Raw genomic sequence first — 14,724 nt, forward strand, 5'->3', positions numbered from 1 at the left:
GAGCAGATGTCTCATATCTGCCATGCAGAACCTCCCAACCAATCTCTATCTCTGTGTGCAGCATGCATGCAAACACACAGAGGGAGCGGGGTTTGTGCGTGTCGTGCAGTTTTGTAGGACATCTCTGCAGCATATATAACTGAGGGCAGAATCAGGGTAAACGAGGAGCTCAACCTCCATTTTTCCTTTAACGCTTAGATCTGCATCTGTAGATTAGTATCTGTTGGATCTGTGAAACAGGGACAGCTAATATTTACCCAACAGCTTATTTTAATTCTACTAATTTGTTTTGTTTTTTTTTTACATACAAAACTGGCTTGGTGGAGTGGGTGAACATCTATAAACGCATCAAGTCTTTCATCCCGGCAGCTGTCAGTGTTTCAACACATGCACCCACTGATCATGTTGTTGCCTTTACATGATAACCCACCACTCATATAGAGATTTTTCTTTCTTTCTTTATATTTTATTCATTTCAACTTCACAATGTGCAATATTATTTATACTAGGTCACTTTACTTTTTAGTACTTTGCTTTTTCTCTTTTTTAAATTTCTTGTTCTTGTCTGTTGTTGCTGCTGCGACAAGTGAATTTCCCCGTTGTGGGATGAATAAAGTACAATCTAATCTAATCTAAGTAACTGTGGGAATGCTTTGACAATCATCACGTGTACCGTTTCTGGAGATGTCCACTTCCACCAGCTGCATGAAGTTGGCCACCTCGGGGGGGAGCCTCTGGATCTCATTGTCACTCAGGCCGAGCTTCCGTAGATTCAGTAGTCTGAAGAAAGGCTGTGGAGATACGAGATACCTCGGTCAATGGAAAAATGACTCATGTTTTACCTCCAGACGGTCCCGGATGTCTCACTCTCGTTCTGCAGGGAGTTTCTGGGTGGATGTGGGGAGACAACAGAAAACAAACAGCTAACTTAACCTCTTACAACAACCTCTTCCCATCCATCTTCTTCATGACCCACAAACTGTACTTTACTCTTCTGGTAAAGCGGTGGAACAGAAGCCGTTTCTCACCAATGCTCACATGACAGCCTGCTGGGAGTTTGCCCAAAAAAACCACAAATAACTTTCATACCGTGAGAAGCAAAATCCTCTGCACTGAGCAAACAAAGATGGAACTCTTTCGCCATAATTCCCAAAAGTGTGTCTCAAAGAAACAAAGCATTGTGACGTTTAAACCACCCGAATAGTGAAACTGTGAATGAATGCTACGAATTTGAATCTGGGGCAAACTTTCAACATTTCGGTAAAACAATGACTGAGAAGCAAACACCCACTGAACACTGATGCTTCCCATTCAACCTGGTTCAGCCCGGCTGGAACAGGCTGCCATGAAGAAGGGGAGAAACTTCAAAGCCTCTGGGATCGTTTCCAGGCCGACTTGAGGCTATCGCTGCTGCCAAAAGTGTCAGAATCTGTATCACTGTGGAGAAGTGTATCGATTCGCCACAAAGAAATGAACAGAATACACTTTTAAAAGTCCCGGTCCTTTATAAGAATCATATATATTCTGTTGACCAGGGAAAGTAAAAGGTAATCGGGCCGATTGACCAGCTGATTGACAAATTGTTTCAGATTGATCAAAGAGACATTTTAGGCCAGAACATAACGGTGTGAAACTGATCTTTAGGCGTCTAAAGATCAGTTTATATTTACATTATCAAAAAAAAATAGAAGACACAGCCAAAAGTTCCCAGAATCCAAGATTATGTTTTGATTTGTGTGATGAGGAGTCCAAAAGTGAAGCGCTTACGGTGGCATAAAACAATTTATTCCAGTGATACATCCACTAATAAACGTATTATTTAGACTGTACAGTCACCAAAGTGCATCATTCCTCTCTGGTGAAGTGATTAGTGTAAGTGTTTATCCCACAGAGATGGTTTTGAGATCGTTTCATCCTCATATTCCCAAGAAAAACAATTCCTGCTCACCATGGCAACCCCAACCAAACAAAGTGGCATTCGTTAGGAGAGCGCAGCGGCTGTGGTGCTGCCAAGTGCTTTCACAAGAGCACGGTTGTTGAACAGGACGGCGTTCAGCAGCATTCCTCCGCCGACCGCACTGTGTGTGTGCGCTGCTCAGATGGACAGAAGAGACGGGCCGGCGAGGGCCAGCAGGAGTAAAACTATGCAGTTATTAACCCCTCAGGCAGACCACAGAGGGTTCACTGTGTGCCCGAAGGACAGCCAGACATCTCACACGCTGGGAGGGAGGAAATCTGAACAAAACCGTTACTCAGGGACGATTTCTGTCAGCGAGCCTGGAGCCTAAACCTTAAATCAAATTAAAACCTCAGGCCATCAGTGAAATATTGAGCTGAAAACGGACCCTTGTGTGTCAGTTAACAGAAATTAATTCAGCGGGCTGAAGCTCTCCCTCCTCCACCGGGATGAGGTTTAAAAGCAGAAACCTGTTACCGTCCTGTAGCCAAACTGTTGCACAAACTTCTCTGATGTGCGTTTGTTGGGGTTCTGTCAGACAAAAGCATTAAAAACACACTGGGACATGCTGGGAGACAGCGTGCCAAAGAGAAGAATACGGCAGATCAGCTCCACCCTGTTCCTCGATGACAGGCGTTTCCTGCTCTGAACGTCTTTTAACCAACACCAACAGACGTGTGCACATCACTCCTGTTCTTAACTCCCTCCATTGGCTTCCTGTCCTTTTATAGAACTGATTTAAAACTTTTAATGTTTGTTTTTAAAGCTCTTAACGGCCTAGCCCCATCGTAATTATCTGAGCTTTTAACAGTCCGCAATCCTGGTAGAGCTCCGAGGTCAACAGATCAGTTTCTGCTGGAAGTGCCCAGGTCAGAATACAAACCCTGGGGTGACCGAGCCTTTTCTGTTGCTGCCCCCAGGCTCTGGAATAAGCTCCCCGTCCAGCTGCGTCTTATTTCTGACCTGGGCCTCTTCAAATCTAGGCTAAAAACCTACTTATTTAGGATTGCTTTTAATACCCGGTAGTATGATGACACTTTTATCTTATTTGATTTTGTTGTATTTTATTGCTTTCACTGTTCTTTTATTGTTTTTACTTATTCTTCTCTTTATTTATTACCTGCTGCTGTAAAGCACTTTGGTACACCGTAAGGATTGTCTGTAAAGGGCTGTAGAAATAAAGTACATTTACATTTAACTGTTCGAAGAATAGGTTCAGTTTCACTGGCAGTCAGTACTTTTACATTTTACTGCATCCCGCCACCTGATGGAGGGGGAGGGACAGAAATACAGAGAAGGAGGGGACGCAGAGCAGGAAAAGCAGGTGAGAGGAATCAGATGGCGAGGACAGGAAGGGGAGCCGACCATGTGACTAAGGCCGAGCCCACGAGAGGAGAGGCGACCGTGCAGGCAGAGCAGGTGACACAAAAACCTCTTTAGATGAAGGGCGTTTAGAATAACCACACCCGAACACTCCTGGCAGAGGTGCAACAACTTAAAAATATCTCCGTGTCCTAACTGAGCCTTCAGTTTCTGGACCGTCAGCGGTCCTGCCAACCAAAGCTTCAGCGCATTCCTCTCCACTCTTGATGTCGTCAGGAAAACTAGACGGTAATGCAATCACGCCCGAGAACAAGTAATTATCAGCTCACAAAGATGCTCATTCATGGCGGATGCAAGAGTGAGCAGAAAACAGAGCAGAAAACAGAGCAGAAAACAGAGCAGAAAACAGCTGGAAGGCCAGTTTTCCTCCAGCAAAGAACAGCGAGATTTTCGGTTAAAACCCATTTCTGAGAAAAACGTCCCTGCTGTTTCTCATCGACTGTTGTATTTTTAAATCAAACAAAGGAGAACCAGCAGCAGCGCACGGGTCAGCGGGTCAACTGGAATAACAAGCGGGAGCAGTGGGATTTGGTGTACCGCCACCCTTGCTTTGCTGTATTTATGAGCCGTTTGCTCGGTCGGGAGGGCAGGTGGGTCAGCAGAGGGCAGTGTGGGGTCTCCGTGCACGTTGAGTAACACACCAGAGCTGGTGGCCACCTAAAGAACACTACCCACTAGTTTTGCATGTAATAAAAAAGGGGCAAAGTGGTAATTTTACTGTTTGAGGACCTGCCGATCGAAACAGGGTTTTCTAGTTGGAGCAGTGTTTGCTTATCAATGGACAGAATGGGACCGAGAGGACAAAACATCAAAATGTATGCGACTGACTCAAGAAAGAGCCGCGTTGGCCTGCGTACTGTTCCATTTTTAAAATAACTTTAAGGTAAATTACATTAAAGGAGCTAAAGAGACAGCTGCACATTATGTTGGACTGAAAAGTCCCTCATTATTGTTTAGTGAATGAAGTCTAGTTACCCATGAGCAATCTGTGACAGAGAGACAGCACTTAGATGCTTTGTCTTATCTACAGCTGCTTAGCTTACATTCCACTCAAACTGAGGGTGTAGATGTGTTATGTTGTTATGTTAGTTTACAAATCCCAGAACGGTTTAGGCCCAAAGATACATCAGTGATGTGTTCAGAGAATATAAAGCCAGCAGAGCTCTTAGATCCAAGGACTCAGGTCAGCTGGTCCAGTCCAGAGTCCAGACTAAACATGGAGAAGCAGCATTTAGCTGTTATGCTGCTAACAAGTGGAACAAACTGCCAGTGGAGATTAAACTTTCACCAAATGGAGACATTTTTAAATCCAGGTTAAAAACATTTCTTTTCTCATGTGTCTATGCATGAAATCTGCACGGTATCTTTGAACTTATCTGGACTGTTGCTTGTTTTTAAATTCATTTAAATTATTTTATTTGTTTCTCTTTATATTCTTTTATGTATTTTTAATGCTTCTTACACTCCCTGCTGCAATGCTTTTATTTTATGTAAAGCACTTTGACTTGTTCTGTACGTGAAATGTGCTACATAAATAAATTTGATTCGATTTGATTTGTTATGTGCGTGCATGCATGCTTGGACACAGCGGCCATCTTTTAGTCACAGCAGAGGTGATCCTGCTGCCGTTTACAGACTTGTGGTTCTACTTTGGTTAAAGCTGCCGGTAGTAGGACTCAGCATGTGTATAATAAATAAATGTTAACGTGCATACTTGTGCGTTGCTGTCCACAGTTGGTATTTGTGTAAGAGAGTGTTTACGAGTGCGTTTATGTGAGCTGGAAGAGTCTATAAACAGGTGGAATGTTTAAGTTGGTGGACCTCACATTGCTCCAGCAAAGCCAATTAAAAATGGAAACTGCATGTATCCAAGAGGCAAACCGTGCACGTTAGTGACACATGTGAACAAACGCTGCAGATGCACTGAGACGAGGCCGGAGATTCACAGAGGCTGCAGTGTTCCAGTCAAGTGATTCCATTTAGCTTTTAATTTCCCTCCAATCACGCCGACAGACAGCAGGCTTCTCCCACAACAACACATGCCTTCCTGCTTTCAACACCGTGCATTTAGAGTGCACGTGATGATGGAGAAACTTGGGCAGGTACTCGTCTTCAACTTGTGCGTTTAATTATATTCCAAAAGAGTCATCGGTGTATTGTCGAGAAGATTATTTCAAAACAAATCGTACTGGACCCTAAACATTTTTTGTTGAGCATATACCCAGAGAAACATAACTATAGTAGGAATGAGCGGCCATTTATAGACCTCAGCTTGCTTTATGCCAAGAAATGTGTTGCATTATTGTGGAAAAAGATCTGTAGACCGAGTACTACTCAATGGATAAGACAGATGTTAGCAAGCCTTCCATTAGAGAGAATAACTTGCATATTAAAGGCTAAACGGCAATTATTTGAAGACATGTGGAGCCCTTTCATCAACTACATTAAGGACTTGGATTTAATAGAAGTGGATGACTAATCTTTGTGGGCAATGCAGATCCTGACCTTGTAAGATTTGTATGTTTTCTCTATATCTGTGTCTTATTTTGCATTTATTAATAATACTTGTTTGTATATAGATTATCACCTTGGTTAACAGGAGGAGCATCCTTGTTTTGAGTGTTTTACTTTTACTTGTCTTTAAACAAAATGCAGCGACTTCTTGTATGGAAGTTGAATGAAGATATACAAATGTAAAAACTGAAAATAAAAATAATGTGGCAAAAAAAAAAAAAAAACAGGAGTCGTCAGTATCATTTCTGATGCATCGAGTAAAAAGAAACCCTGAGGAAGCCCCGAACCAACGAGATCAAGTCTCAGCGTGCCAGCTGGGGATTTTAATCAATTCAACTATGCCAGAAAGAGGAAATTACACACCGTCATTAAATTTCATTCCTTACTCTAATACACAAATTAAATTCCCATTCACACATTCCTGAGCCTCTTAATCTGGTGCCCAATCTGCCCCTTCGTCTTCATCTTTAAGTCCAACCCCTCCCCTCCCCACACGGCCATTCCCTCACAATGCTCACGGACTGCGTGCACGCCACCAGGGTGGGGGCTAAAGGAGAGGGGAGGGCAGAGCACATGCTTTTGTGTCGGCCGGGACTCTTTCAGTGTCCCAGGAAATAAAAAAAATAATAAAAATGGAGGATTTGGTCGACTGAGTAACTTGGCTCGCCGTTCAGAAAGGCTCATTACTGCAGACTCCTTTTCTATGGATATGGAGTCTTTGTGGCGGTATAAACTCAGGCACTACTTGAGTGACCACAGACCCATTACTGCTGCAGAAACTGGTAGTTTTGGATTAGGAATCAGTATTCATTCTCTAACTGAACCTTGTAGCTCCGGTGCAGAAACAGGACAAACAACCACAGGACTACGTGTTGGCTGAAGTTACTCCTCTTGCAGAGCAGCGAAGCCAAAAGTTCCTCAAACTTCTACACATGAATTAAACCCAACTTCCCCTCCTCCTTTCCACTGTTCCACCTCTCTGAGTTCCCTCCATTTTCCTTGGCAGAGGGACAAAAGGCCAAGCAGCCAGTCCCACACAGGGCTGTCAGTCCAGCCCCAGCTGCCCCCTCCTCTTCCCGCAGTCCGGCCAGGGGATTCCTCTTTTGTCCGAAAGGGCACCGCAGAGAGGAGACAGAGGGATCAAAATGGAAGGATGAAGATTTGAAAGAGGAAAGTGGCAAAAGGATAACAAAAGACAGGAATGATTAAGAAGGGCAGAGGAGGCGTGTGGGGAGAACAGCACCGAGAAGAAAAGGATGATTGTGTTGGAAGTGGAGAGGAGAGAGCCGAGAGAAAGGGAGTGACGGTGGATTATTAATGAAGATTGGAGGGTAAAGAGTCGATTCCCACCGAGCTCTGGACACCGCACCAGTGACAGGAACTCCAGCCACTGACCAAACATTTCCTTATTTATAGGGCTGGGCAACGATTAAAATGTTTAATCTAATTCATCACATGATTTCCCTGATTAATCACGATTAATCGCATTTGTACGCAAAATCCAAAAATGAATCCAAAAGTAGTGTATAGCTTTTAGCATTTAGTTTTATTTTAAATGTGCTGCCATATGAATGAAAGTGCCATAACATTTGTTGTGCAAACACACTTTTAACATCAGCATCTTTCTGTAGTTTTTATGTAGAAGCCTCGCTCCACTGTCTGTTTCCTTGAATTTAGACTTGCTGCTATCAGTTGTGTGTTTTGATTTAAGTGATATTTTAGACTGGAACTACTACGCTGAGAAGACAATTCAACTTGGCTGTAAATGCAGGAGTTTTTTTAAAATTTCTTTTGAAATACGTGCTTTTATGTTGAAACAAGTAAAACAGGAAGTAGCAGAAGTAGCTGAACCAGATCCACTACCTCAGCGGTCCCCAACCGTTTTTGCGCCACGGACCGATTTAATGTCGGACAATATGTTCACGGACCGGCCTTTAAGGTGTGCCCAATAAATACAACAAAGTAAAATGATACGACCAACACAAAAACTGTGCTATTTTGTAAATATAACAATAAACGTGAATCCACTGTGTACTTCTTTGTAACTTTTAGTTTTGAAGGCTTCATTGCCTCATTGGAGAGCCGGTCGGTGCGTGGGAATCACCCGTCACCATAAATCCATATTTTAAGTGTGTCTCCTGGTATTGTCCGTTAAATGCAGCTTTCTTTTTCTTAGTGGTCAGTGGCTCTTCTTCTGTCTCCTCACTGGGCCTTTTCCCCTTTGCAAAGAAACTTTTCAAAGACTGTTACTCATTTTGCTAGCTTGTGGGTTTAATATTAGCATTAATGTATCACATGACTGAGACGAGCATCTTAACACGTGTCAAGAGGGAGTCATAGACAAATGTAACGGAGAGAATTCGGTCATTTTTCAAAATAAAACATTGTTCAGACTCGGATGATAAATAAAACGGAAATAATGTAAGTTATTTATTGTTTCTGTGCGGCCCGGTACCAAACGGCCCCGGCCCGGGGGTTGGGGACCGCTGCACTAACGCACCACATCTACTCTACCCAGCTGCACAACTCTTAATATGTTTCAGGGTTCGTCCTTTAAGCCGTGACTACAGTCATCCGCCTTCAGTCCCCCGGGGCTGAAGAGGCCACACAGGGAGAAGGGTGTGACTGACAGCCCAGCCAACTCCCACCTTCCCCGCTTACACCTGTCCCGGATGGCTTTGATCTGCGAGGAGCGCAAACAGAGCCCAAAGTCAGGCCAAGACACATCTGAGCCGTACAGTCGTGGCAATTATTTTACTGCTGATCACTTATGAAAGAAAGATCCACCAACAAGAACACGTACTGCGCCTGGAACGATCCACAACCCTAAAGACAAGGGTCAGGTGCTCTCCATTCATATAAACCAAAAACTTAAATAAAAAGCTGCATGCTTCACATTTCGACCCGAACAAAAGCGCTCATCAAAACCAGTCATTCGAGTGTTTTAGCAGCTCAATGGCTGACAGACAGAAGTCAGAGATGTTTAGAGTAGTTTTACTGTAGAACCACACCAAGAATTGTTTTCTTTGGTGGGGATGAAGGTCAGAGTTGTGCATGTACACAGTTTAGGAACGTTGTTTATGAGTGAATGTGCGCATCCATGCTTGTTAAGTCACAGCATCCTGCTCAGTATAAACAGAGGACGCCTGGAAGGAAAGATTCCTCTCCGAGTCTAAAAGCTTGGCCAAAGTCTACAGGGTTAATAAACAGCATCAGAGACAACAGAGCTTTTCCCCTCCCGCCTCCTGGGAACGCTGTCGACTTCAGCTCAGCTGACACGAGACGATTATGTTTCTGTGGTTGTGCGTTCAAGCAGCCAGGAATGTTCTCTTAGATTCCTGCTGGACAGCTGTTTCTGCTTCTCAATTCACACTGTAAAATAGATAGAAAGCAAATATCAAGATGGCCACGTCCACCTGTTCCTGTAGCACATGCTTTCCCTCTATATATTTCTGTGTTATCTACAGAAAAAAAGCTATGCTTATTCGTATAATGACGGGAACAAGTTGGCTCTCTGTACCCAAGCGAGTAATCCCTCACACGTCACCATAATGTAGGGCTGGGCGATTTTTCCGGTTTAAATATTAAAGGAAGTTGATTGACTTCCTAGAAAGTTATTATCTTTTATTATTTATTGTATTTCATTTGACAAGTTTTTTCAGGGATAGCCTACAAGAGATTTTTTTCAGTTTGAAATTTTTGCACATTAATGACAGCTAAGTGGTGCTGTTTTTATTTCATTTTTTTGTTTTTTTATTCTTGAACTGATTTGTTCACATAGGCCTAGATTACTTGGTAATCTCATTTGTCATTTGGTAATTCTCAATTGTGTCAATAAAGAAAATATGTATTTAAATTTTGCCTTGGTCTGGTTTATTTAGAGAAAAACAGAAAAAAAAAATCCAGGTTTAAATCGAAAATCGTCCATTAGTTAGAAAAAAATAAATAAATCGAGATTTTAATTTTAGGCAAAATCGCCCAGCCCTACCATAATGGTGGGCTAATCTATGCTTTGGTTACTAAAAATGTCACAGTGATAGAAAAGATTGCACCTCCAGCTCTGGGACACAACGACCACATCTAGATTAATAGATGCAAACGAAAAAGAATTAGAACAGAGTCGTGGAGCAGATTTGCAATCCAAACCAAATTCAAAGCAGCAGCAGCCTGCCTGAAAGCCGTGAACTTTTCAGAGCACCTCCACCTGCCTCCAGTTCGTCTTCCAACAGCATTAATAGAATAGAAAAATACTTCATTCATCCCACAATGGGGGAAATTCAAATTAGTCAAGTAGCTCAAAAAAAATTATTAAAATTTACAATGATTGTATATTAACAAAAACAATAATAATACCAATTATAATAAAAATACTTCTACTAACTAATAATAATAATAATAATAATAAATGACTAATTAATAAAAAAATAAAAAGTTCCATTTCAATTAATGCAACGTGACCAATAACCTTTCTGACCGCGCCCCACTTATACATCAGTGAAAGCCGGAAACAATTCAGCAGCTTAAAGCGATATATGAGTATCTGAGTGGAGGAAACAGGTAAACTGATGAACCTAAGAGGGTGAGGCACAGCCTCCACATGTAAATTACATCTGCATCAGTGAGCAGTCACAACCACAGAGTGAACCTAAAAGGGACGGCCTCGCCTGTGTTAAAAACAATCGTTTACGGACTTATTAAAGGCCTGTGGTGCTCAGCTGAGGTAATGGTCTGAGATTCTCCAGCTATGCTGTCACACAGCAGGAATGGACGAACACACAGGGAGATAAGAAACTCCTCACCTCCACCCCTGTTCCTGACTTCATCACATGCCTCCACTCTCTTTCTGTGTTCCCACAAACATGACACAAAACCAGAAGCCCCATTGTTTACAGTCCACGGAGCTCTTTCCTGGATGGGCTGGATCCGGTATGTGCTGCCTGCCAGCTCCGAGTCCGTCTCATGGTGGAGGCCCTGCGTGGTAGTGGCGTCATACATGTATACAAGTCATTTGTTGGCTCGTTCGTATACTGTCAACACAGTCCAAACTGTAAGAAAACAGCATGAGAAACCCATCTGCTCTGCTTGATTCAGGATAAACAGAGACAGGCGCTGGAACCGACTCAGTGGATGCATAAATACACAAATCCACTTCAGAAATAAGAGGTGGTTAAGACTCTTGGACATCAATTATCACCACTTTAATGCCATTTCACAAACTGCTGCTAATTGTACCAAAACCTTTTAACAGATGCATCATTTACTATGGGCTCAATTTGGAGTATCGCACTATTAAAAACGGATACGAGTGCTGCGAGTGCAACAACAGCTTCAGTACAATTGCCTCATTGTATGTGCCCAGGTTGTAGCCCCCCCCACACAGTATCATGTGGCTCAGCGTCTATCGTTTTCCCAGTAACTGTCTGGCTATTCTCCATCTCGCAGTGGCCCTCACGCATGAAATTTATCTTTCAGAATCAGAATCCGCTTTATTGGCCAGGTTTGACTAAACAAACAAGGAATTTGACTCCGGTACAACTTCACTCACAAAGTACAACACTCAACAATAACATTAAAGAATAAAAATTAGAAATGCAGAACAGTAAGAGTAAGAATGTTTTCCAGAATGTTCAGAATGTTCCAGAATTTTGTAATGTTCCTGGACTATCTGAAACTGACAGCTTCCCTCATGACTCCTAGCCTATACATCATTAATACTCAGGTTACCATCACACGTAAACTCAGTTATTTCAACAACTGATAGTACAAATACAACAGGATCAATAAATATAATTAGTACAACAATAGGTGGGTATCCCGATTTGTTTCCTTGTGCAACTGCAGGGAAACACACGCAGCTCTTCGTGGTAAATTCCTGTTATCTGGCCGACGCTCCAAAGCTCGTCAACGCACTAACGGCATGAAAATAGAGCGTAATATGCCTTATATAGCCAACAGTTATGGCAGGCCTACAAACAAAACTGAGCCCAGATGTGTTAAGCCAACAGACCAAGTGAGGTACTTCACAAAGTGTCCTGGACATGCAGACATGCAGGTTTATGTGCCAGGACACCGAGCCTTAACCTAAAATTTTAGGTCAAACAAGTGTGATTTAATGACGGAGTTAAGAAGATAAAGAAAAATTAATTGGCCTTAATTGTCACCATCTGTGCCATGAAAATGTTGAGCATTTAAAAGCACATTACCGAGTAAAATAAGTTAGAAATGTTAAATCATTTAACCTTTTTTTAAGACAGGTAGTGCATCCATGTCTTAATAATTACAGCAGTGAGTGTAATAAGCAACATACTGCTTACCTAAAACTAAAGTCTGAGCTAAATATAGGCGTCACACCACCTAAAAAAAGTTAACCGACTAATTGTGGGGAAACCCAGTGATCAAATTCAATCATTTATTGGCATAAATAGAGGATTTGGCACCAGGAAAACATCTGCGAGTTTTAGCTGCATCCAACAAATGTGTTTCACAACGAGCTGCTGTTCAATGCTTATTTACTCACAAGGTGAAAGTGACTGCTGTGAGTCCAAGTTAAACATAACAAAATGAGAAGAGACTGCATTCAGTTAAACTGTTTAATCATTATCCACAACACCGTGCATTAATCATTTCAGGCATGAACATTCGCAGCAGTTTGCTGGGTTAACGTCTGCTCCACTTTTCTATGCTATAAAGAGTCTCTGCCTAGCTGCTGCAGCTTTCTCAAAGCCCAAGGACAAAGCGTGGCTCTGACATAAACTGCACTCTCTCTTCACGCTTCTGTCCGACAGCTGAGGCTCGGGCCGACGCTGCTCTGCTGCGGATTGGCAGAAGGTCCACAGCGACAGGGAAAACCCTGCCCACCTGGTGCCTCTCCGTTTCAGCACGGGGAAACGTGGCCACCGCATCAGGAAACGCACCGGGCCTGGGAGATCCATCACCTTGGAGACCAGCCTTAGATCAGTGAGGAAGCCAAGGGCACAAGGAAGCCAAATCCTCCCTGGTGACGCTCGACCGGTGCTGAAATAAAAACAACACCCGGCTGGATTCTGACACATCGTCTGCCCAAAGACATCAAACAGTACGTAAACATCTGCACCGCATCGCCACTGCTGTGATGTCCTCTGGATTCATATCTTCATTTTCTTTTAACCATAGCTTTAGGTCTGAGAGGCACATTTCAGCACATCGGCTTATCTTCCATACAAGCCAAAGACAATGATGTCCTTACAAAGGATAACAAGCAAAGCCTCATTCATATGTCACTCAGACAGTATAATTACAGAGCTGCCTCCACTTCCCTCCTTCACGACTCCAGGGAGGATCAACTCCAGGATCGACCAAAACACTAGCTCTGAGCACACGGGCGGGTACATGCTGATCCGCGGTGGCTGCCTGAAACACACGCCTCCACAAACCTCACGTCAGGAACCTAGTTCGCAATAGCAGACCTAAAAATACACGACATGGGAACCTCATGATGCAGATAGCACATGTCACACCTTTGACAGTGTGCCATCTCTGTTCTAATAAAGTATGAAGTGATAACCAAACTGGTAAATGCATGAGTATGGCTGTGTTCGAAACCACAAACTGCATACGGCATTACCCACAATGCATTTCGCTCCTGCCCGAGCCAAAATCAACCGGCCTGTACCTGATTTCGCTTAAGCTCTAAACTCTGTAAACTTTAGCAACATTTGAAACATTTTCAGGCGAGAAAGTAGTCGTTTAGATCCCCAACGTGTTGAAAATCTGACAAAATACCAGCTATTTACAATTTTGTTCCGACCAATTCGGCGCTACTAAAGCTAGCCGCAGTGAGCAACGCACTTCCGGTTATTTTCACAAAATAAAATACCCGTTGCCTTTTATCATAGGGAAAGCCATTACGATACAATTGGTGCTTTTGTTTTGAAAACAGGAAGTGAACTTACCCTCGTTGTAGCTAGCTTGAAACTGCCGTTTTGATAGGAAATGACGATCGGCGACGTCACGTTACGTTGCATCTTGGTTAGTTTGAGTATGAGTAGTAACCTCATGATGCATACTCAACATTTCGGCGAATCTAGTATGCATCCAGGAACTTCTCGCTTACTCAAACTCGCTTACTAACTCAAAAAGTTAGTATGAGTAGGGGGAGTAGTAGGAGAAGTATGCGGTTTTGAACACAGCCTATGTCCTCGCACTTGACCCTACATGATGTCTCAGAAGGCCCCGCAGTAAGCGTCTCTCACACAATCAGCATTTCCTGACTACCCTGCGTAAATAAGGCATATCGCCACAGCAGAAACTTTCCCCATGGACAAAAACCTTTGAAAAAAAAAAAATCAGTTCCGCCAATTTCGTTTTCACCGGAGGGACCGTGATCTAATGACACTCCAAGGAGACCGTTTTAACCCCTAAAGAGTCGGCGCTTGGATGCCGATTGTTGCCAAGTAGGCCGGTATTTTGTTCAACATAGAGAACAGAACATTTCTGTAGCATGCGGACAGATGAAAGGTCCTAATATTATTAAGCAGTTATGCAGGAAATTTGAGGAATCAATTTTGAGATAATATCTGCAAGAGGGTGCCTGCGTCAGATTTGTTAATGTTGCATTACAGCACGCTAATCCGGTAGGAAAACACCACAGCATAGGGTTTTACATCATAGTAAATAACACAGAAGAGGCTGAACCTGGTCCCATCATTCCTCCCGCAAACATCTACGGACATCTGAACAAATGTGTTTCAGTTAGGGGAATAAAGTTCATTTATATGCTGTCATTTGTAGATATTAGCACATATGATAAGTTGAAAATATAATAATAATAATAAATTTTCAACAAAATCTCAAATGCAAAAACTAAATAAAAACAGGACAGAGCATTTAAA

General features: G+C 42.8%; 1 protein-coding gene across 19 annotated transcripts in view; it reads right to left on the reverse strand.

Annotated features, from left to right (window-relative positions):
* Positions 1 to 14,724, reverse strand: part of scrib (scribble planar cell polarity protein) — a 68,957-nt gene that overhangs the window by 38,207 nt on the left and 16,026 nt on the right. For all 19 annotated transcript variants that reach the window (XM_075451954.1, XM_075451969.1, XM_075451953.1 and 16 more), the window contains exon 2: positions 674 to 791. In XM_075451954.1, coding sequence (XP_075308069.1) covers positions 674 to 791 — 118 coding nt within the window. The remainder of the gene's footprint in view (positions 1 to 673; positions 792 to 14,724) is intronic.

The sequence above is a fragment of the Odontesthes bonariensis genome, chromosome 20 (assembly GCF_027942865.1).
Source record: "Odontesthes bonariensis isolate fOdoBon6 chromosome 20, fOdoBon6.hap1, whole genome shotgun sequence".
NCBI lineage: Eukaryota > Metazoa > Chordata > Actinopteri > Atheriniformes > Atherinopsidae > Odontesthes > Odontesthes bonariensis.